At 35.9% G+C, this 25,277-nt stretch overlaps 2 protein-coding genes and 1 non-coding gene across 3 annotated transcripts; 1 reads left to right on the top strand and 2 right to left on the bottom strand.

The window, feature by feature from the left end:
- Nucleotides 1-12,098: 12,098 nt before the first annotated feature.
- TRNAI-AAU lies at nucleotides 12,099-12,171 on the bottom strand. The gene has a single exon. It is a non-coding gene; the product is annotated as a tRNA-Ile (tRNA).
- A 239-nt stretch (nucleotides 12,172-12,410) lies between these two features.
- Nucleotides 12,411-20,143, top strand: LOC116129839 (L-ascorbate peroxidase 3-like). The gene is made up of 8 exons (XM_031415569.1): nucleotides 12,411-12,463; nucleotides 12,946-13,038; nucleotides 17,163-17,286; nucleotides 17,526-17,600; nucleotides 19,166-19,279; nucleotides 19,364-19,443; nucleotides 19,573-19,675; nucleotides 19,784-20,143. The coding sequence occupies exons 1-8, from the start codon at nucleotides 12,411-12,413 to the stop codon at nucleotides 19,979-19,981; spliced, it is 840 nt and encodes a 279-aa protein (XP_031271429.1). The 3' UTR covers nucleotides 19,982-20,143.
- Nucleotides 20,144-20,396: 253 nt separating this feature from the next.
- LOC116129910 (protein POLLENLESS 3-LIKE 2-like) lies at nucleotides 20,397-22,677 on the bottom strand. The gene is made up of 4 exons (XM_031415655.1): nucleotides 22,380-22,677; nucleotides 22,064-22,276; nucleotides 21,816-21,971; nucleotides 20,397-21,713 (listed from the first exon to the last, which is right to left on the bottom strand). The coding sequence occupies exons 1-4, from the start codon at nucleotides 22,545-22,547 to the stop codon at nucleotides 20,649-20,651; spliced, it is 1,602 nt and encodes a 533-aa protein (XP_031271515.1). The 5' UTR covers nucleotides 22,548-22,677; the 3' UTR covers nucleotides 20,397-20,648.
- Between the last annotated feature and the right edge of the window lie 2,600 nt (nucleotides 22,678-25,277).

Below are 25,277 nucleotides of genomic sequence, written 5' to 3'. Positions count from 1 at the left end.
GTTAATTGATTCAGCGACTTACTGGCCAAGTCACTCACTTGAATATGATCTGCTGTAGACTGGTCATGCTAGTTACGTGCGCTCTCCAATAAGATGTTGCCATATGGACTTGAAATATTGGACCCACTTGTTTTTTGCTAATTATCAAGGGTAGTAACACCATTGGAACAAAATTCTCTTGGGAAGTAATAGAAATCTCCGGTAAGTTTTAAATCTGTTGGGCTCTTTCATAGGCCTTAAGATGAGAATCAACCCCTCTGGGTCCATCAGCAACTGCCGGTTTCACTCGCCGCCAAAGTTTCTTTAGCCATCAGCAATTCGGCCCTTGTTTCATAAACAAATACCAAGATTGCACACTTGGTGTTATCGGTGCAAATCGTTAGTGCTCGTCGATAAGCATTTCTGCTTCAATGTAGTTGTTCGCTGCATCAATGCCCATCCCAAGTTCCCTGTACAAACATTGACCCCAGTTCAGTCAAAACCATACTAAGCCATTGAAACAAAATTTGTACTCGAGCATTCTCACAGTAATCGAGTTGCTTCTTGCTCCACAGAGACCTGAAATTTCTTGCCTTGAGATCTGGCAGTCTTAGTGCGTTTCCCATTGAAAGCAGCCGTGTTGAATCAAATACAGCTTGTGTCTCAGTAGTGCTATTTGGTCCATCATCTTCCACATTCTGTACAATAATTTACCCAAAAACTAAAATCAGTACTCGTTTGACACAACAAAAAAAAAAGAATACAAAATGGGAAATGTGTTAAAACCTTTGTAAAGTCCAACAGTGATATTGTCAAGAGAATCTGGGCTTGATCCGAACAACGACTTCTCAGTGACATTGATGGCTTCAAATGGCTTCTTCGCCCGGTTCTGTTGCTTCATCACAATAGCCATATCTTTCAAAGCACTATCACTCTATCCCCAGCAGTATGGAGCCAAAACAAAGGAATCGCCTCTCAGGGTCTTTATCCACCCAACTAATCATACAAAGAAAAAACCAACATGAAGAAACAGAACCAGAGAAAAAAAAATCAACTAAATCAAAACCAATTTTAAAAACACCCAATCTTACCTGAAACATTATTGGCCCACAATAAGGAGTGTCACCAACTGGGACTTTTGGTATGGCATGAAAGGACTCCGACCGTGTTCTTGACACCCCAAGAGGCTTCGCCGGATGAAGGAGCGATTTTGGTTGGCCTAAACCGGGAGGAGCGTTCCACATATCTTGCCAACATCTTTAAACCAATTTTTTTCTTCTTCTTTTTCTAATTAGATTAGAGTATTTGTATTTCAGAGATTTTAAAGATGAAAGAGATAAACACGAAGTCTCTGTGGAGAAGAAAAAAGAAAAAGGAGAGAGATTTAAGAGTGGGGAGGCAGAGAGTGAAGAGAAAAGGTGTGATTAGAGAGGCTTTTTAGGAGAAACTTTTTGAAATTTTCGACCGTTGAATTACCGTTCCACCTATAGCCGTTAGAACGAGACCTCCCAATAATATACTCAGAAAAGCGGCACTCAGAAAATCATTATTTAAATCGCCCCCAAGATAACCGTATTACGCATTTTTGTACGTGTCCTCTATTGATTATTCTATGAATACCATATAGAATTGAAAATTTTGCCAATAACACCCTTAACCGAATCTATTTAATTATACACTATATTTTTTTCGACACAGATTTCCATGAAACGACAAAGATCATTCAATTATATAATCATTCTAAGTTGTTAATGGAAATACAACTAATTATTTGTAATTAAGTGAGAGTGTTCGGTTAGCTATATGCATATCAATAAGCTTGGGAGTTGTATATTTTTTGATATCGGGGTTGGTTTAGGCCGCTCAAGGTTTGAACTTAGGACCAAGGAAAAAGAGCAAATCTCTTGACCACAAACTATACTTTTAGTTTTGGAGTTTATTTAATACCCTACAAACTTAATAGATCAAGTGAGCACAAATGGTAACATGCCACTTGTAAGACTTTGAAATCCGAATCCGGGTAACCAAACTTCCGAAGATATTATTAGACTGACAAACAACACATAAACAAGTAAATATCATCAAAATATTATTTAATTATATTCTCTTGGTTATCTGACATAGTTTGATTATAAGTGTTTTTATGTGTATTCGTATCTATAGATGGGTGGGTATCGCACAAGAGCTACGGAAGAAGTACCGTACACAAGGTGTTCAGGAATCCACAGCCGAACCAGTAGAATGACAAAATTACTTAAACCAAGTAGTGGTGGGAAGGCTTGTAGTTCGCTGCAAGAATCAAAGTGGTCAAGGTAGAGAAAGAGTTGTAACAGACTTAAATCTAAATCTGGAGCTTCTCTAAGCTGTACTCGGCCAGCGCCTGAAATTTTAATTTGGAGCGGACACCTTAGACATTATTTCCCGCTTTATACACCAGTGAATATAAAGGAGAAGCGGAGAGTTTATTTGAGTTCCATCTAGACAGATTACTGGGCTTGCTGTCAAATATCGTAAGTTCTTGGGTTTATTAGTCTTCCATGGTGATGAACCATTCAAACTCTCTGGTGTTTTAACCTACTATGATAAAACTCAAAAGCTATCTGTTTTAATACAGTAATGTTTTCTTACGGATTATTCCATATTATTTATTTTTATGCAAAATCATGGACTATAAAAACAACATGTAATTAATGATATATTAATCCAGACAAAAATCATTTTTAACGCTTAGACTTAAATTCACCAATGTAGATTTTCGCTTCCAATTAGATGTATTAAGAAGATTGGATATGTCGCAGTTACAAAGAAAACGAGATGAATACAAAGCAGAGCCACCCAACATCGCTGCCTGAAAGATACCAAGGAAAACACATGTGAACTCCAAACCAATGCCATGCCAGTTTACCATATACCAAAACTAACCCCTCCGTTCTCTCTGTCGTCTCTGGTCATCTCCAATCACTACCCCGAGCTCTGATTTCCAAATCTTTTCAGGACGGGAGTGTTCAGGCTAGTTTTATATACACTTATTAATCCATCGAGGTCGCAAGGAATTGGTTGGTGCAGTAAGAGTTTTAATGGCCAACGCTATAGGTCTTAGGATACTGAAACTCAAGTGCTCGTAGAAATTTTTGCTTCGCTCTTGTTACTATCAAACCCCTATTACGTCAGGAATTGTGTAGTTTCAACAACATAGGAAAACATTTCCTCCTGGAAGGATCAAATTCGTTGTGCTTGGATGAGATAAGTAAGTACGTTGCTCATACTTGTTAACACTTTAGCTTCAATAATAGGCAAAGTGGTGATGTGACGTTAAGATTTTAGAAGAAATATTACGAGGTGATGGTTGTAGAAGGAAAAGAAGTAAAGAGATAGGAATAGGATCATAGTGCATGCATAATGTTTGAGCAATTTTTTGTTTTTTTACGACTAGGGTCTAGTTAGGTCAGCTTGCACAGTATTTCAACTAAATTGTTTGGAACCTGAAACTACAGCCTGGCTAAAAGCTCCAAGGCAATGGGGGATGGATCAAAACTTCATGATACTATATTAGATCCTCCTATTGTTCTTTTACCATTCAATCAGGGGTGGATGCAGTACTGCGTGACCCTTAAATTTAAAAAAAATATAATTAATATATACAAGTTTAAATTTGGCCACTCATATGAATATTAATGCAACAAAATATATAAGTGCACATTAGTTTATTTTGATCCAATCCTAACAAAAAACTTTGGATCTGCCCGGCCATCACGAGAGAACTCCAAATTCAGGAAAAATCCATGTGTTTATCCTCTTGCTTTTTTACATTTAGGGCCACCAAATGGTTGTGTAATTTGTGATCAAAGGCCATGTCAAATCAAGGCTACTGGGTGGGTAGATGTGGTGAATGTGCTATTGAATCTAAGAATAAGAGTATCACAAGGAATGGTGGTAGGAGATTGATAATTAGATTATATTCGTAGGAGGGCCTTTTCATATAATTTGATTAGAGTATTAAATGAAAATTACGTGCAGAAACCATGTGTAGATTAAATCATATACATATGACATGTGTAGTTATACTGACACCAACCATATAGCGTTCGACATGGCATGGAACAAGTTCCGTGAAGCCATTGTGGTCGTGAAATTGTCACAACAAAAAGCAGGGAAAATGGACAAGGAGATGAAGATGAAAAAAAACCACGGTCCGTTTGAATTCACTACTTCCAAATAGCAGTTCTGCGTTTTTCCAATTTAAAGTTAAATAGTAAAATTGACTATTCTTCCAAAAATTATTATATATTATTAATTCTTTTAAACCCCCTAATTTGTAATTAACTAAACACCCCCAATTTTTTAGAAATTGCAAAGACACCCCAACAACCCACATTTACCAGATCTGACCCCACTGTCGAAAGCTAGCCAGAATCTCAGTATAAGGCGGCACTACTGACTGAATCTGGCCTGTAGGCGCACCAATCTAGTCTTTTCCGCTAGATCCACGATGGATCTGCTAGTCGGTGTGACCATAACGAAGGCTGAGTCTTGGCCGTACATTGATGACCAATGGAAAAAGGCCATATAGAGTCCGAACGATAAGATTCAGCCAGTGGTATGACAGATACGGCGACTCTGGCCACCCTACGCGATGGTGGACGGCTGTGTCCGTATTTAATGGGGGGTTAGGGTATTTTGTTAGCTTTTAAATTTTATATATGATGTTTAGTAAATAAACAAACATAGAATGTATTTTTGTTAATTTCCAATCTACATTATAATACATACCAAATTCAACTTTTTTTCAAAATATTATTCAATAATGAACCAAATGGACGACCCCCAATCTTTCTTCCAAAATTTCCGGTGCTGTGAGCTCTGATACCAAGTATGATTGGGTTATATGAGGAAACTCTGCATCTTCACACACGAGTGTAAACTATGAAAATTCCGATAACTTTATTCATTTATCGCAAATAATTTATATACGCTGCCTATTATTATAAAACAAATAAAATAGATATTAAACCTTAGATTGAGGAGACAACATAGACTAACTCCTTTTTTTTTTTTAATAACGGAGGTGTTTGGGCCAGTTACATGCATATCAGTCTATCCTCGGGACCTTGGAACTATCGATCAGGTACGAGGCTCTAGTGACACCCCTATTAGCAACTATGAGGACTAAAACGAGAGTTTATATTACATTCTCTTGCACTTTTACTGCAAAATACTTAAACTTGGGAGACTATAGTTAGTATTCTTTGGAAGACCATGTTAGACATGCTCTTGCTCTTTTACCATCATTAGGACTTGAAACTTGGAAGACCAGTTAAATCCTCTTTGTTCTTTACCATCAAACCACCCAGTGGTGGTTAAGTCAAATTTATTCTAGCTAAATTACTAACCCATCCGAATACCAATTCACATAACATGTTAACTACCGGTTACTGCCTTAAGCCATGGAGAGATACGTCTCTAAAAAAAAATATAAGAATTAAAGGGCTTACAAAGAGATTTACGAGACTCAAATAACACAATTATAATTAAAAGAGGGATACAAAAAAAAAAAAAAGGATTTTACTTATAAAAATTACAGTTGAACTTAACCCCATTTAATCTCTTTTCTAATAGAATTAAAATTTTCGATATCTAGTTAATCCAAAAATATTCTTCTCCGATCTTTGTAATTCCTCAAGACTTGAAACATATTCCATAGCGGTATTGAACACAGGCTGATTGAGTGATCTCTTCAAAACACATCTTGATTTAAATGTGTTAAAAAGATACATATCCATTACCTATTGATTGTGACATGGATAGTGGATATCGTGGATCATATAATAAATGAATATATGTGACGAGAAGAAATTAAGTTGAAGTAAAATGAGGCAATAGAATAGAATGGGGCAACTTAGTTAAGGCTTTCAAGCAATGAACTCATGAAAGTAATGTAGTCAAACAATTCAAACAAAGATCGGAAGAAAAAAAAAAAAAGGATAAGCTTTCTCTAAAGGAAATTGAAATGTGATTCATGCTTCGTCTATAATATCCACGTTTTTTTTGGTTTTTACTTGAAATCTTCTAACCCTACTATTCATTCTTAATGAATAATATGCATGTCACATATCATATATAAAATTCTTTAACAGAATGTGGAGCCCTAGTTCTTCAAAAATAGTTCATTCTCGTGAAGCCAAAAGTTAACAAAAGATGTTCGAGTTAGAGAGGTAAAAGTAAACTGGAGGCGGAGCAATTTACTAATTATAACCCAAGCGGTTGGCTGGCAGTGAAGGAGGTTGTTATTCTTTGAATTCTGGATTTAAAACTTAGGGTCATCTACTACAATAATATTGTAACTTATTTAGTCATTTGAGCTTATAAAATTCAATAGACACGGAGAAGAATGTTGAGGTATGTGCAAGCGGTCTAGATACCCTCGATTACCAAAAAACATTACCAATGACTATGAGGGTATTACATATCATTATATAAGTTACCCTAAGTTCAACAACAATTCTATATGTGATCATTTTGTCAATTCATATAAAAATATGCGAGAGCTAATGAACATTATTTTAGGTAGCGTTTGGTTCAGGGAATGTATATTATCGAGGAATGGTTGATTACGGAAGATAAATTACTAGGGAATCTTTAGAGAAATGTGTTTGGGCGGTTGGAATAAATGATGGGTATGTTATAACAATAGTTTGGTTGGAGGATAAATGGATGGGTATGTTATATAGATTACTAAATGCCCCATTTTAAAATAATAATATACTATTATTTTTATTATTATTTTTAAATTATTCTTAACCCCCTATATTTGAAATTTTACCAAAACACCGCAACCATATACAACTTTAATTTGTAGCAAAGTCACCCCCATTCACCCCAAACCACGCCGACAACCACCAACACCACGGAAGTCACTGTAATGGCGACGACCAATGGATCTGGCTGGTATACGCCGATTAGGCCTAATCGGCAGATCGGCCATGAATATGGTTGTTTCACGACTATCTGGCGTTTAATATGGCCCTTTGGGCCCCAAAGATGTGGTATGAAACGGACATAGTCACCGTTTCACGGCCAAAGATCTGGCCTTTTCACGGCCGATCTATGGCATTTCCCGGCCAGATCTATGGCATTCACGGCCACATCTTGGCGTGAAACGGCCAGATCTGGTCGTTTTCGGCCATAGATCACAAATCCATAGTCGCGAAAGTCCTTATCGCACACGACTGGCAAGATCCTGCTGGTCTTGTGCCGATATGATGACTTTTGCTGGTGGCGAGCGGTGGTGGCTAGCGGCCGCGATGGTCTTGGATGATTGGGGGTATTTATTAACTTTTAAACTTTTTGTGGCGGGGTATTTTAGCTAAGTTCTAAATGTAGGGGGTCTGGGTAATTATTATTTGTGGAAATATGAGGGCAAATGTTCCAGAGTGATAAAATATTAAGGCAAAATAGGGTAAAAATTATGATTACCCGGTAATCTAACATTAACACACCCTGGGAAGGTAATTGATTACCCACAATATTACCAATAGGAACCACTATTTGCAATTAAATATAATACATTTGAATATTATATTACTTGACAACCAAACGAGGGAATCTGAAAATTAAACAAAGATTACAGGATTTATCTTATTCACCCCGAACCAAACGCCCCTTAAAATTTAATTTGGAAAATTAGGGTTAAAAGTTAATAGGATTAGGGGCACAATCATTGCCCTAGAATCTCCAAAAGTCTATAATGAAAAATTAAGTAGCCATGCTGATCATCAATGAATTGCTTCAAGAATTCAACTTCGGCTGTGAATCATAACCACATAAGGCCACATTACCCCCATTATCAAGATTTATAGAAAGAGCGCAGTTAAATATACACGTTTAGCTTTATACAAATAAGAGTGTAAAGAAAAAAAAAAAACACCAAAGTAGAAGGTAAAATTTTTTGTGCATGCACAGTATACCCAATCCAATCTAATTAAGAGAGACAGACCAATAATATCGTCCAACTTTTGGTAAATTTCTTTCATTATAGTTATTTTGTACGAGCATGATGATGATGGGTGCAGTACTTAAGAGAGAATGTTAAGTTGTATGAACTAAACAGTAAATCCTCTCCTTTAAACCACAATAATGAAGTTTTCTGTTACTTCCATGGAATCCGCGATATAAACAATGTAGAGTTCATCTCTTTCCTTTACACCCCAGAAAACCTAGTAAAGCTTTAGTGAGCTGCAATAGTAGTCGTCAATTACTGTTCCTCTTTACTTGTATTTTTCTTCTGTCGCTCTCTGCTCATCTTCTAAGTCTCTTAACGTCTTGTTGGTTTTTTTTTTTTTTTTCTTTTTTGCAGCACATGCAAGACATGGATCCTCAAGCTCCTAAACCTCAGATCCCAAATGCTAAGCTCCTCAAAAGCTTATTTTTTAAGGGGAAATGAAGGTTTGGCTTCCATGGTGGAGATGGATATAGATCTTTCGTTCCTGAAAAGAACGCTAACTTTGTCACTAGGTCTCAACAGTAAATAGATTTAAGAATATTAATGAACCGATGTTTTTTTTTTGTCCATCTCTTCTTACGAACATCCCTACGACATGATTTCAGAAAACATTATCTCCCGGTGAATTGTTATGGGTGCGGTATACACTTTGATCGTCGACCCGCTACTGAAGACAAGATACCGGCGGTCTCAACAAACTTTTACTTCTACAATGAGAAGGTTTACTGTGGAGCTTTGCCTGAGACAATTCAAATAGACATGGAAATACCCTCCCTTGCACTAAAGAGTTACAAGGACAGTGCTTGTACCAACGCAGCATCCGCAACGACTCCAAGGAAGAGCAATCCAAGAACTCAAGCTCCAGACGAAGACTAAGAAAATTGCACGTCTTTCTGCACTGTGATAATCTTCACTCTCTTCAGCCACTATAAGCGTAAGGTAGAAGAAGACTTCACAAAATAGCCTACATGCAAGATATTTGGTGAAAATGTAGGTTTTTGTAAGAAAGCGAGTAATTAATATGTTTTCTAAGTACTGCAACAGCTGCCTCTGTGTTCTTGTGTTCGTTTCACCATCTCTCCTTGAATCGTGAACTTCATTATATCTGAGGTATGATCGAGTGAAAAGGAGGAAAAGCAGAAGGAACTCATTTTCTCAATCATATATAAAAATAAACTGCAATTTTCTCAACATCAAGATTTTAAAAGCATCAACTGAAAACTATTCAGTTCCCATTTAAGAAAAATTAATTAACCCTTGTTATTTATTAACTACCTTTTTGGAGTGGGTGTATTTTAAATAGGTAATGGAGTTGTTCATATATAAGTTCACTAGATCAAATCAGAAAAGAAAGGTAGCTGCAGGCTACGGCTGTAGTTAATGATGATTCCATATGATCATAGAAGAACCCCACCAAAATCGAGGTATGAATGATTAAACAGCAAAATAGTAAGATGATAAAAAGCAGTTTCGGTAATCCAGGCCATATTTATAGTTGTTTAAATATTAACAAGGCAAATATTGTTTGTTGTTTGGGTTAAGATCACCAGAATGTCAAGACCTAAAAGAGCCCTTAGATCCGTTAGGTAGAGAAGCATGATAGCATCGGTAATAGACGCAAGAAATACAGCAGAGAAGAGGACGAAGATCAGTGGTCGATGCACTTCGATCATCGGTTTTGGTAATAGGGTCCATTTCAATCAGGTTAAATTAAGCAATACTAAATTTTCTGTTATCTAAACTATAGTTCATAATTGTCTCTGTTATCTAACATGATATTCTATTGTCCGCTTATTAACTATATACAGTTCGTAACTATCATGTCAAATTTATGAAGAAAATTATAATATAATAGTTGAATTATCATATTGAAAGAGAATTATTAGTTATAGTATTATTTTTACAAATTTCTCTTATCTTCGTCACCTTTGTCACCTTTTTATGTAACATTTTAAATTATATGCTCTACTTTTTTTTTTTTTTTATGTTTCGATAATTATAAGTAGTTTAACTAATCTTTAAAATTTCAAGTGATAGTAAGATAAATCTTTTTAATGATCACTCTTATATCAATCTAAATAGATCGAATTATTATCAAGAATCTTAGTTATCGGGGACAACTGTAGAGTTAATTACCCCAACTTGTTGCCCATCCATCTCCTTGTGTATTTACATTATTTCTCATTCTCTTATCTCCATGCCAAATCAATTTCAGCCACATATATGAAATTATTTGAGTTCTTGATTATGTACGTATGTGATATTTCATCATAATAACCCTATCAACTGTCACTTTGAAGTTTAATTTTGGAAAGAAAAGACATATCAGTGAAGGGTTTGGTTAGAACTGAATAGTTGGGGAGAATTTAGTTGGAATAGAAAACTAGTGGCTGATTAATTGGGTTAGGGATACAGTAATAGGATTTAAAAGAAGAAATTGTACAAATGGTGTCATGATCAGGAGTGAGGCTGTGAAGTTCGTGCCAAAATCAAATGGCATGCCTGTGCTTGCTTTTGGCGATTTGTTCTTAAGCAAGTAAAAAGAAGGAGATGGACACTGTTGTTGAACTGGACATTCTAGCTAAGTTCTCCTTCGTGTACCTTCGCTTTGGAAACCCTTTTGTGGTTGTGGCTATGACCTTCAAAACTTAATATCGATCTCGTGACTTATACGTCATCACTGTAAAACCCTCATTGCGTTTCATCACATGTTTCCATGGAGCTCACCTTCATCCACTGTTCCATTCATACAAATATTTGTCACTGTTATTACTCCAATTCGGTCCTTCAAATTAATTAACTAAAGTAGGAGAGACCAAGAGAGATGATTCCCAGTGAACAAAATGAAGTGACGGTGCACCTTCTCATTGCGCCAACCGCTCAAGATGGCAGCTTGATTGCAGCACTAAGATACATCCTCATCTGAATAATCTCTTGCAAAGTCTGAGAAATCCCAAAATTAGATGGAAGAGTTGGGTTTAGCAATATTCAGTGTTAGGTGTAGTCGGAAAGACTTTACTGTTAAACTTTGAAATAATTTTTCTTTTCAAATTTCAGTTGGCACCATTTGATGCCATGAATCAACCGGCTACAATGGCAGACGGTCATGAAAAATAAGAGGGAAGGATGGAGGTCAAGTATAAAGTTAGGATCATCCAATCCTTTTTATTATAATAATATTTAATTACAATTCTGTCTTATGCTATTTGGTGGGTCTTGTTAGCATCCTTTTTTCGTTATTTTGAAAGAGAAACAACATTACCCACCCAAGTTTGGCATCTCTGTTCCCACCCATGGTTATAAATTTCGATTTCAACCCTTAAATTAACACATATTAGTGATTTTTTGGATTCTGACACACTATAAGATGTTATTATCAAACTGTCCTTGGCCTTTTACTTTTGATTCAAATAACCCCCACATCTCAAATTCTCTCTAGCCTCTTTCCCACCTCTACCATTACTTGCTAGGAGTCCGGTCAAGCAAAAAATCCGCTGGGTCGACACCGTTGGACTCTCCTAACACAACCATCATATCTCATTATCTCTTCACAAAACCCTAACTTTTCACTTGAGTGCACCAGCAATCATGGCCATCCTCCTCACTGTCTACCCATGCATATGTCGGTTTTTGGACTCCATTGCCTGTTGTTGTGTTTGTTTGTTGTCTATCACTTTGTTGTTCTGGTCGTCGGTCTCCCCCTGCATCCACACCCCCAGTCACTCCTCACTCAACCAACACCATACTTTACCTTCCAACTCAAAAACACAACTCCACAAACCATTACAACCCCCAGTTGCCTAACCCCAACTAATGCTCCCCCAAACCAATCGCCTCTTGGGTTATGTGGTTGGATGACTGTGGTGGTGGTGGTTTGGAATGGGGGCTCATGGGAGTTAACATTTTCATTTCAGAATCAATATAAAAATGACAATTTTACCTTTAACTGTTATATTAATCAATTTCTTATTTAAGGGGGAATATGAAATTTATGAAACCAGGTGGGAACCAGAGATCGTCAAACCTTGGTGCAGTAAAATTTTAAGCATATTACAGGGTGACTTATGTAATTTCACATCATCACAAATTATAATTTGCAATTCACCACCGTAAAAAACTCTGGCCCATGCAGGTCTGAACCTGCGACCTTCGCGTTATTAGCACGACGCTCTAACCAACTGAGCTAATAGGCCGATTATTTTTCAAAATGTTTTAAAATATATTGATATAATTTTGATTTGATCATACTTACAAATTTTATTCTCCTAAAGAAGGTAATTTTAGAAACACCCACAATTTTTCTGAAATTGGAATGCGCTTTAAATTTGTTTTACTCTAGAGGTGAATAGTAAATCCCGAGAACTAACCGAATTGGTTGTTTGTTGAAAGAATACACCGCGCTGACGATTTTATGGTGACCGAGAAATTATCCATGGCGACGACAGAAGATTACGAGGCATGTGTTCTGTCTGTTGCGATTGTGAAGTATCTTACTAATAGATATGCTGATTCGTTAAATTCAATTAATTACCTTATATTTTCTTTTAATTATTGGGTTTAATTCTGGGGTGTTCATAGATGATAATGATAATATGGATTAGGGATTGTTGAATTTAATCGGTCTTTTGATAATTCTGTTTCACAATTATCAATTTAATTATATTCAACCCTAAACTTAGTTGTTTTTATATTAGTCAGCTATTTTATGTATTTATGAGGGCGTAATTTGCTTGTAGATGAAGAGAAAAACAAGCTGCGCTGATGTACTATTCCATATTCAAAGTTTGATGGCTTGTATTGGGAATCAAGCTCGAACTTGTGACTTGAGATTGCATTTGATGAAGGTATATCTAATTTTTTTGTATAATTTGGGTATAATGTTTTAATTTGATTGGGGAATGACCTTCTCTTACACTTGCCCAATTAAGCAATGTGATTGACATGATATTTGTGGTTCATTTGTTCAGGAGATTCTGGGTTGCCAACTACTCTGAAGAGAGATCACCTTCTAAGGAACAGCTTCTCCTGATGCGATGGGTGAGTCTTCAAGCCAGGCACAGGTAAGTGGAAAACACCCGACAGTTTTCGGCTACAATAGTTTAAAGATGAGTTGTGTTAGTTGTTATTTGAGGGGTTTCCTTTCAATAATTATTTTTTTTTTTTTTTTTTTTGGTAGTACCGAATATTCTTTTTATATTGTGGAACATAAAATGTATCCAGTATTGGCGATTTGTAAATCAATTTTTTGCAATCAATTATAGAGTGATTTAGACTCCATGACTTTTGTTTCTAAATTTCTAGTGGACAGAATCCCCAAGAAACTTTAATGCACACACGAATTTGTTTATATATTTATTGTGACGTGTGTGATGAAGGGTTTTTTTGTTATTGCAGATCTTCTTATTCTTGTTGAACCTGATCACACTCTAGGCTATTGAACTTAAAGTAGGTTAGTCATGGATTATGTGAGATCTTTAAGCATTAAGATAAGATTTTCCTCTTGAAGAATGTATGAACTATAATCAACAAATGTAACTGTTTGACTAGCTAAACAGTGGTTATTGCGCCTACTAGTCATTAAAGTAAAATAAGGTGCATATAACAAAAGGCTAAAGTAGCAGAAACACCTCACAGAATGCTTTTGTTCGTATGTGACTGCAAAACTTTTTTGTTTTGGTTCCTAGTTGAGCTACATGACTAGGTGGTTTGTCAATGAAATGAATTGGGATGCTCACTTTTCTCCTCTTATTGTTATCCACATCTCTGGTTGAAAGTTTTGTTATGCCATACAAAGAGGAGAAAGATTACTATATTCAATAATTAACAATATGGTGTCAATAAGAAAAGAAGAAGAAATTTATTATCTTTTCAGGATTAGGCAAATATATTTCCACTTTTTGTTGAACAATAGATACATATGAATTACAGAGGGAATTTACCAATAGTATCTTTAATTAATTTATGTTGTGTTTGTGGTGTGCCCTTCAAATTCAAAATCTGATAACTTCAAGCTTCTGTAATTTAAACATCAATCTCAAGCCCGAGAACAATTGCAATTGCATCTATTGCGCTATTGCAGCGCCACTCTTTATCTCTTTCAGCTTGAAGCAATTAAGAGCATGGGACTTCTCTTTCTTTGTTTACAAGTTGCAGCGGGGGTTTAGGTGGTTGTTGACAGGGCTAGTTCTGTGAGCTGAAGATTCGTTCTAGACTCTTTTCTCTTCTGCATTGACTGGTTATTGCACCTAAATCTTTAGTACCATTAAACAATTGCTTCTGGATTTTTTGGTGAGTTGAGGGGTCAATACTTCACTTGCATAGCTTCATCGTTATAGTAGTTATTGATTTGATATCTGTTCTTCTGGAAAACCTCTTGCTAAAACAGACCAATTTAACAAGAACACAAAAAAAATCCTGTTTGAGTTCTTTATCGAATTAAATAATGAGAATCAATAAAAACTTTGTTTGTGCTTACCTGTTACCAACAATAGTGAGTAGGTTAAACTTAAAATAATTTCATTCTTCTTCATTGAAATTACCACACTTGGTATCAGGGCATATCTGGTCGCTCTACAGTAGTGGAACTCTTGCCACAAGAAAGAAGATCAGCTGCTTTGGGACAGCTGTAGCAGATTACTACGTGAGCTTGAATGTAACTGAAAAGTTCTTCACTGACCAGTCACCATGTTGGTGGGTGACCCTGCTTACAACGAACACGAGACATGGTAGTACCAAAAAAACTAGCAACAAGTAATGGTGTGTTCACTAGTTTTCATTGAATTAGATACTCGTGATATAAACTGCTTGAGTCTTAGAATATCTTGGAAATGTGTATATTCATTATGTGTGGGGAAACTATCTTGTTATCTTCTTTTTCTTTCTTTTTTAAATTGTTTCTGCTAACTACCAAACTTTGGTGTTTTTGTGAGAGGGTGTGGGATCATGTTTTTTTCATAATCGTATATGCACATAATCATTTATACATCCTGCATAAATTGAGGGTTATGGAAGTTTTACAGAAGTGCTTCAAAATATTAGTCTGTAAAATTTTGAAGATACTTATTGATACTAGGCATGCAATGTAGAAAAGATTTGAACAAGATTTTAGTTTACTGTCCTCTTGCATTTTGAGTTAGATACTCTTTCCACCACACATCAAGTTCTTGTAAAATAATATTATCTGGTTAATATGAGTTAATGTGGTGTTTATCCACTAATTCACATGTATGATTTTCATATCTTTAATGGCAGCATTGAGTAACATATTTTATCAAACTTCAAGATTTTGTAATGTAGTATTCTTTAATGGGGTAAGACAATGGAAGAGCAGGAAGCAGTACTTTAGAGAAGCCATTGCTAACTAAACAAAAAACTCTTATCCTATGTTTGAAGTTATCCGTATTTCTTTTCTTTTTGGATGCTCTTCTATTTACATAGATAGAGACCGGATTTCAACTTAAATTTTCACAGAATTATTAACACTAATTTTTAAATTAATGTTTTTATTAGTAACTGTAATAATACACAAATCAAAATTCAGTTCTTTATTGTAATTTTTATTATTAATAAACCGATCAAGTTTAATATTAAATCGGCATGTAGTATTTGCGTTTCTTTTTTTTTTTTTCTTGGGCTGAGTCAGTTTGTGTATATCTCAATAATCTTCAGAGTCCTAAAGTTAATAGTCGGGTAATTTTCTAATGGTCATTTCTATTAGAAGTCACGAGGATCGACTCAAGATTTTTTCAGTAATACATATAAGAGTTCTATTTGACCACTTGATTTGTGCTTACAAAAATTTCTTTATTCTATAAAAAAAAAAAATTATTGATAATTTTTTTTTATTATTATCAAATGGGGTGTTAAGAAGTAATTGAGTGTATTTAATCATGTCTTTGAATAATTCTCTAGTCGGGATCTCTTGATATAATTTTATTATGATCAGTGCATATATATACTATGGATCTGAGTTGTAAATATCATTTTAATTCAATGTGAAAATATATTGGTGATATGTTTGGTCGTGATAAATATGTATCAGAATGTTCTGACGAGGAGAATCAGGAGTGTGCCAAAAATCATGTTCCATTCTATCATTAGGTAAATATAAACTTTGATAGGATACAAACATCACTATAATTTACCTAAGCCTTGGGCAACATAAGCCCATGACTTAGTCATTCATTATGGGTGCCATGCCCTCTAACTTTAACGTAAGGACTAGCTTTTAACACTATTTTTTTTTTTTTGTTTTTTGTTTTTTATGATTGAATTGTATAATAATTTATGTAATCTCAACTAATCTATTTATCTTAGAATTTTAAAACATCGGTTAGGTAAGGTTTCAGGATACTTCTATTAACAACTAAGGTGAGAATTGGATTCAGACATTTTAAATAATTACTAAGAGTATTATAGTCACCCAAGTAGTTTTAACACCATTTTATGTTGTTTTACATGGAACAACACAATCTATGAGGTTACACAATTGATTTTGTGTAAATTAATGATATTTTTACTGGAAATAAATAGTTAATATAGTGAAAGTTGGAAAGGTGGTTTGATCTTGGAGGTTCACAAGATACCACTGCAATCATGAAATTATTCTCTTTTTTTTTTTTTTTTTTTTTTTATAAAGGAACAAGCTGTCTGAGTCAGTTTACCGATTAATCCTTGAGAGATTTTCTCTTTTTTATTTAGTTTCTTATTAAAACCATTTTAATATATGATGGGTTTTAAAAAATCTTATATGCAAAAGATTTCTTACTATTATCATATAATAATCATGCGGCTTGTTTAGAAATTTAACGGGTTATCGAATTGTTCATTGTATAAATTCTAGGCCCAGCTTAAAGAGAGCATCAATCTGTTCCCGGAATAGCGAAACCGGTGCTGGCTTACATTCACTACTGTATCCAAACATAGAGCATCAGTCTTACTCGGTTTCCCAACCGTTGAACGCAAAGCAAACATGGGCTCCAAAAACAAGCCGCAGAACAAAAGATATCAGCGCTCCGTACGCTCGGATCCTGAGTTCCTGGTGTTCGAGGAAGAAATCTAAGCATAAGATTCAATCTCCCATTCAAACCCCAACATGGAGTTTGAGTTTTCCTTGGTCCCTACTACGAAACAAGCAGGCCAAAAAAGAAGCTCAAAACTTCTAACTATTCTCCTATTACGAAAGAATGATGAAGAAGAAGAAGAGGAGAAGGGAGAGAGGTCCAGGGAGTGACAGTGGAAGGGAACAGGAGGAAACCTGTGACGTGGAAAAGTGGAGGTCGGAGGATGATTTGATGACAGGGATGAGAGTAGTAGTTGTGATGAAGTCCGAGTGAGGGACTGTGAGGTGACTAGTATGAGTTGTCATGATGTTATGAAGAAGTTCACAGAAAGGATTTTCATGAGGACTGTGAAGGGATGTGAACGGAGGTAAATTTTCTACCGGCTTTGCTGTGTTAATTCAGCGTCAAATATTTTGTTTGTTAAATTCTGATTCATGTTTTATACTAAATTTATCTGAACTTATTTTGTTTTGTTTGTGGAGCAGCCCAAGAATATTATACCCGAAGTATTAGAAAACGAGCAGGCTGCTCTTCTTGATATGGATTTGACACAAGTGAAGGTACGCAAACAAAAAAAAAAAAAAAAAAAAAAAAACCCTAATAATCTCTGATTATTGCAATTTTTTTTTTTTTTTTTTCTAGAAATGAATTAGTTTATGGATGATATGGCAGTTAGTTTTGGTTGGTTATTATATAGGCAGCTGATTTGTATGCGATACTGAGTTATTTCTTCCCAAAGATGGGAAAATTCGTGTGTGACCATCTATCCATCCGAGTATGGAGTCCGGCAAATGGAAGAAGAAGATGAAGTTGAGCAATTGTTGGAGTAATGAAGATGAAAATGATAACAGTGATCACATCCACGAGGATAAATTAATGTGAAGAGAAAAGGAGGCTGAGGTGATTGAAATGCTTTCCTTCTTTTCCGCATCTGTATATATTTATATAAGTAAAATCTATCTCTTCTTCAGTATTAATATTCGCTGCATGGAATGTGATTGCATGAGAACAGCTAAATACATCTACAAACTTGTGATGTAGCAGGCTTTGAAAGAGGTCCATTAGGATATTTCCTCATGTATGGAATATAATTATCCAGCTTGGATGTTGCAATAGGGGTACGTGTACGTGTAATTTTGGTAAGATATGTGTAAATATATGGCAATAACTTCTCTGTGTTCATTTTTCAGAGGATGAAATGAACTAGATCGTTCAAGGACCTTCGATCAAGTAGCAGCGATATTTTTGGAGAGGAGCTTGGGTTGAAGAGAGTACGGAGGGGGGTGAGAGGAAAGCGAAGAAGAAACAGAGCAATGCGAAAGGGGGCAGAGCTGATTTATTACTGGCCGATGACAGTGGATGGAGAATGGTAAAAGGGAAGTAATTTGAAACATGAACAAAGCAAGGGGAAATGAAAAAAGTGAATTTCACTACTCTTGATATACGCATTGCAAAAGGTATGAACAAATATAGATCAGAATCCTTGACCTCTTTATCTTTTAATTGTAAGATAATGCATTTGACAGTTTGTCCGTTGGTACAATGTAAACCTCTTAACTCACTATGTCATATATACCTTCCATTTATGAGTTTAACTGAGTTCATATATTTTGGCAAAAACTTTTTTTGTTAAGAAAACAGCTGCTTCATTAATTATATTCCTTTCAAGTTCAAACAACACTTCCAAACAGAAAAAATCCGTATTTGAGAAAGGGATGTCAATATGGACAATTTTTCTACTGGGACTATCTTCCCTTAAAAGATAGAATTTTTTATTTTTTTTATAGCCGAGGATATCCAGACTAGTTTACAGTATCTCAACTAACGCTAAGTCCTTAAAACCACCGAGTAGATAAAAGCTCCAATAATAATATAATAGCAACCGAAAGAGGGTTATCGACGTCGATGTCTGTGAGATCTACTGGAATGTCAATGTCGATAAGCATAGTTCTAGGAAGGTTGGTTGATGACTCGATTCTATGGGAGGTTTTTATCAAGTTCACAGTTTCTTGGCAAATAATTAACCAAGTCTATGTATGTGAGAACTTAAAGATAGTTAAGCTTGTTAAAGTTTCAAATAGTGGTACATTGGGTTGTTTACTGAAACTTATAATAGATTTAACAGATTTTACTCTATTTTACTCAATATTTTCCAGGTGTAGCACATATAAAGGCTGTCTTTTATCGGATGGGTCTATCTGACAAGGACATTGTTGCACTGTCCGGTGGCCACACATTGGTAACATTTTGCCCTGATTCCACTTTGCAGCTAATTCTCTAGTCTGATTAAATGTTATATGTAATTTCTTTTTATTTCTTTTAGGGGAAAGCACATGCAGACAGATCAGGCTTTGAGGGCGCCTGGACAAAGGATCCTGCAAAATTCGACAACACATACTTTGTGTATGATAAATTATCAGTGCTTCACATAAATGAAATTTGCATACATTCTATTTGCATAATTCATGATGAATCTAACTTTTGTATACATTCTATTTGCATAATTCATGATGAATACTATGATGTGAGCAGGGAGCTTCTGAAAGGAAATTCAGAGGAACTGTTACAACTTCCAACAGATAAGGCTTTACTGGAGGATCCAGAGTTCCGCCGCTATGTGGAGTTATATGCAAAGGTAATATTGATTCTTAATAAATGGGAAGATGAATGGTTTATGTTAGGATGAAAACTTACAGTGTTGCATCACATTATTAATTGAGATTTTTTTTTGTTCATATGGTAGGATGAGGATGCATTCTTCGCAGATTATGCAGTATCACACAAGAAACTTTCAGAGCTAGGCTTTAATCCATCTCCCCTGGGTTCTAAGGGCGCTGTGAAGAACTGTACTGTATTGGCACAAGGTGCTGTGGGAGTTGCAGTTGCTGCAGCCGTGGTGATCTTCAGTTACTTTTATGAAGTTCACAGAAGGGTCAAGTGAAGAACTTTTAAGTTTTATCCGTATCACATGGAATCCATGTTGGAAATTTCACCAATAAGTTTCTTGATTGAACATGATGTTACTGGCAAGTCCTATGAGAGGAAGCATTTATGTCTTTCACTTTGATTTGATAATAAATGGGTCTTTTATGTGGAATGATCATATTACATTTTCTCATTTATTCATTACTTCAGCTGTGGTCCTATGTTTAGTATCAAGTCTCTGAGCATTTGGTCCGAGACTACTGTGGTTCTATTTCTTAGAAACAGGTCCCGTTTTTGATTTCGACTTGAAATTTAAAGAACTTTTTTTTTTTTTTGGTATCCGGGGATGTCCGGGTCAGCTTTCCCTTCCTGTTGTCCATAGGGAAAAGGGGAGACTTATTTTGCATAATAGATTGCCAAAAGTGAGACATCAATTATTTTTTTCTTTTATTGAGATGTGCCTTGTTGAGGCATACATTAAATAAGTGGTAGGCAAAATTAAATAAATGCTACATTGTTTAGTGGATACAACCGTCAAATTTCTACCCTCAGATTTCTACCTACATACTCCTTCCACTCTTCTGCAGGAAGTGGAGTCAAGGAGAACAAGTTTATCTCCAATCTAAAAGCTACATAGATTATGAAATTAAATTATTAGTTAAGGTAAAAAGACTCCATCAGATTCAGGCTCTTGGACTCAAAGAAAGAGTGATATCTTGGAAAACCTTAAGTCGCTTGTCGATCTTCCTCTGAAATATCCCTGCATTATTGTTGCTAGTTTCATCACTCTTCCCAGCTTCATTTGTTGAACCTAGAACTGCAGCAATAATAGCCTCTTCAAAGTCCTCGTTGTTGGGCAAAAACTCTGTCAGTTTGTTCTCTGCTTCTTCAGTCGATAGCCTCCTTGTCTTGTTTTCAGGTTTCTCTGGTTCTATAGCAAAAGGCTTGGTGTACTCCCCAATGTCATTCACTCTCATAGAATTAGCAGCATTTCCTGACCTTGTTCTTTTCAGTTTCTCATGAAACTGATTCCCAATTGGTTCTTTTACCATTGGCTCCTTCAAAAATTTGGATGAATAAAACGGCGGTGCATCGATATTCCATGGATTTCCATAAGGGGGAAGTTGTTTGATACTTCTCTGCTGAGGAGGATCAATGTTCTCATCAGCAAAATCATCCTGAGTTTTGATTGCCTTGGTTGTGGGCAAGATTTTTTTTTCTTTGGAAGGCTGAGATTGCCATGAGTTCCCATAGGGAAAAAGTTGTTGTTTGACACTTTTCTGCTGAGGAGGAGGAATGATTTGATTCACAATTAAATTGGAATCAGTGTTCTCATCAGCAAAGTCATCCTGAGCTTTATTTGCAGTTGTTGTTGTTGGCAAGACTGTATGATCTTTGCAAGGCTGAGGTTGCCAAATTGATGAAGAGCCAAGAAAGGCATCAAACAGCCTACTTTGTTCAACCCGATCCCCTCCTTTGTTCATCATCTCAGACTCAAGGTCTTTGAGCATCTGTTGTGCTCTTTCATAGGCCTTAAGATGAGAATCAACCCCTCTGGGTCCATCAGCAACTGCCGGTTTCACTCGCCGCAAAGTTTCTTTAGCCTCAGCAATTCGCCCTTGTTTCATCAAACAAATACCAAGATTGCACATCTTGTTGTTATCCGGTGCAATCGTTAGTGCTCGTCGATAAGCATCTTCTGCTTCAATGTAGTTGTTCTGCTGCATCAATGCCCATCCCAAGTTTCCCTGTAACATAACATTGACTCCAGTTCAGTAAAACCGATTTATACAATTTTTTGAAGGAAAATACTAAGCCATTGAACAAAATTTGTACTCGAGCATTCTCACCAGTAATCGAGTTGCTTCTTGCTCCACAGAGACCTGAAATTTCTTGCCTTGAGATCTGGCAGTCTTAGTGCGTTTCCCATTGAAAGCCAGCCCTTGTTGAATCAAATACAGCTTGTGTCTCAGTAGTGCTATTTGGTCATCCAATCTTCCACATCTCTGTACAATAATTTACCCGAATAACTAAAAATCAGTACTCCCTTAGTCTGAACAACAAAAAAGAAGTACAAAATGGGGAAATGTGTTAAAACCTTGTAAAGATCCAACAGGATATTGTCAAGAGACTCCTGTGCTTGATCTGAACAACGACTTCTCAGTGACTTGATGGCTTCAATGGCTTCTTCCGCCCGGTTCTGTTGCTTCATCACAATAGCCATATCTTTCAAAGCACTATCTACTCTATCCCCAGCATTAATGGCAGCCCAAAACAAAGGAATCGCCTTCTCAGGGTCTTTATCCACCAACTAATCATACAAAGAAACAAAACCCACATCAAGAAAACATAAACCAGAGAAACAAAAAATCAACTAAAGATCAAAAACCAATTTTAAAACACCCTAATCTTACCTGAACATTCTTGGCCCTCACATAAGGACTGTCACCAACTGGGACTTTGTGTATGGCATGAAAGGACTCCGACCGTGTTCTTGACACCCCGAGAGGCTTCGCCGGTGATGAAGGAGCCGATTTGGTTGGCCTGAAACCAGGAGGAGCGTTCCACATATCTTGCAACATCTTTAAAACCAATTTTTTTTATCTTCTTTTTTCTAATTAGATTAGAGTATTTGTATTTCAGAGATTTTAAAGATGAACAAGAGATAAACGAAGTCTCTGTGGAGAAGAAAAAAGAAGAAAAGGAGAGAGATTTAAGAGTGGGGAGGCAGAGAGTGAAGAAGAAAGGTGTGATTTAGAGAGGCTTTTTAGGAGAAACTTTTTGAAAATTTCCGACCGTTGAAGTTACCGTTCCACCTACTAGCCGTTAGAACGTAGACTCTCCCCAATAATATACTCAGAAAGCGGCACTCAGAAAATCATTATTTTAAACTCACCCCCAAGATAACCGTATTTACGCATTTTTGTACGTAGTCCTCTATTGATTATTTCTAGTAATACCATATAGAATTGAAATTTTTGCAATAACATCCTTACCGAATCTATTTAATTATACTATATATATATTTTTCAACATAAATTTCCATGAAACGACAAAAGATCATTCAATTATATAAACATTCTAAGTTGTTAATGGAAATACAACTAATTTTTTTAATAATTGAGGTGTTCGGGTTAGCTTATGCGCATATCAACTAATCTTGAGGTTTATTTATTTATTTTTTTGGTAATCAGGTGTTTGAGCCAGCCTCGAGGTTTGAATTTAGAAACTCAAGGAAGGGAGCAAACCTTCTTAACCATCAGGCCAACCTCTTAGGATTTCTGGGGTTTATTTAATACCTTACAAACTCAATAGATCAAGTAAATCACAAATGTGGTAAATGACCACTTGGTGTGACTCGAAATCTCGAATCTGGGTAATTGACGCAGCGAGTTAGCGTGAATAAACAAAGGTAGCACTCGACTATGCCTTCAGAACTAATAAACAAGTCTCAATCCAAAAACTTAAACTGCGAAATCTAAAGAAAAATCTGAATAATGCATTGAATGGTCTTCAAAATGAAAAATAAGTTTATATAGGGTGACAACCAACCCTAATAAGACTCCTAATAACAAAAGGAAACAAAAACTAAATCAATTAAAACAAGAAAATCCGAAATAAAATAAGAAAAAACGTGCAAATAACTAAAATAGTCCCGAACATGCCAAAACGGTGGATTTTGACCTCAAAAATTACCTCTGACCAATTAAAGCAGTTGCCACGTCGACGGGCTCGAAATAAGCTTTCCAACGGTATCTTACAGGCCCCATAACTCTTTCTGGATTAAAAGTTATGGCCATTTGAATGGGACATGTTCATTTAAGCCCTTTGGACTTTACGTATGGACTTCTGACGTTCAGCCCACTCTATGAATTCATCTGCCAGACGTTCTACGTTAGTAACCAAAGTTCTTGCACCACATCCCAAGTGGTTCAATTGGAGGGATGTTCCTAAGAAAGCTGGTCTTAAACGCTACAATAAAATGAAGATATTATTACTGTACAAACAACACAAAAAACCAGTAAATATCGATCAAAATATTATTTAATTCATTATTTCTCTTGGTTTATCTAACATAGGTTTGATTATAAAGTGTTTTTATGTGTATTCGTATATATTAGATGCTGGCGTATCGCACAAGAGCTACCTGGAAGAAGTACCTCAAGTGTCAGGAATCACAGCAGAACCAGTAGAATGAAAAATTACTTAAACCAAGCTACCGGTGGTGAAGGCTGTAGTTCGCCGCAGAATCAAAGTGTCCAAGGTAGAGAAAGAGTTAACAGACTTAAATCTAAATCTGGAGCTTTCTCTAAGCTGTACTCCAGCCAGCGCCATGAAATTTTAATTTGGAGTTGACATTTTAGACATTATTCCCTGCTTTTAATAATACCCACCAGTGAATTATAAAGGAGAAGGGAGATTATTTGAGTTCCAACTAGACAGATTACTGGGCACTTGCTGTTCAAATATCGTAATTCTTGGGTTTTATTTCGTCTTCATAGTGTCATGAACCATCAAACTCTCTGGTTTTTAACCTACATATGATAAAACTCAAAAGCTATCTGTTTTAAATACAGTAATGTTTTCATTACGGATCATTCCATATTATTTTTATTTTTATGCAAAATCATGGACTTATAAAAAAACCCTATGTAATTAATGATATATTAATCCAGAATAAATCATTTTAACGCTTAGAATTTTAAATTTAATTTAAGATTTTCCTCTCAATTAAGATGTTAATTAAGAAGATTGATATGTTTTAAAAGAAAAGAGATGAAATAAAATGACAGGCCAGAATCGCTGCCTGAAAGAAATCCAAGGAAAACACATTGAACTCCAAACCAATTGCCCTGCCAATTTTACCATATACCAAAACTACCCCTCCCGTTCTCTCTGTCTCTCTGTGTCTCTCCAATCCACCTCCCCAGGCTCTGATTCCAAATCTTTTCAGACCGGGAGTGTTCAGGCTAGTTTATATACACTTTAATTAATCCATCGAGGCTCTGGAATTGTTGGTCAAGTAAGAGTTTTAATGGCCACCGCTATTAGTGTCTTAGGATACTTGAACTCAAGTGCTCGTAGAACTTTTTTTGCTCTTTTACTATCAAACCCCCTATTAGTCAGGAATTGTTAGTTTCAACAACATAGAAAACATTTCCTTTCCTGGAACAGATCAAATTCTGTTCTGCTTGGATGAGATAAGTTAAACTATGCTCATCACTTGTTAACACTTAGCTTCATTAGTAGCAAAGTGGATGATGATGACGGTAAGATTTTAGAAGAAATATTAGATGTTGACGGTTGTAAGA

The sequence above is a fragment of the Pistacia vera genome, unplaced genomic scaffold (genome assembly GCF_008641045.1).
Source record: "Pistacia vera cultivar Batoury unplaced genomic scaffold, PisVer_v2 Contig214, whole genome shotgun sequence".
Taxonomy (NCBI): Eukaryota; Viridiplantae; Streptophyta; class Magnoliopsida; order Sapindales; family Anacardiaceae; genus Pistacia; species Pistacia vera.
This window is presented reverse-complemented; position numbering and strand designations above follow the sequence as displayed.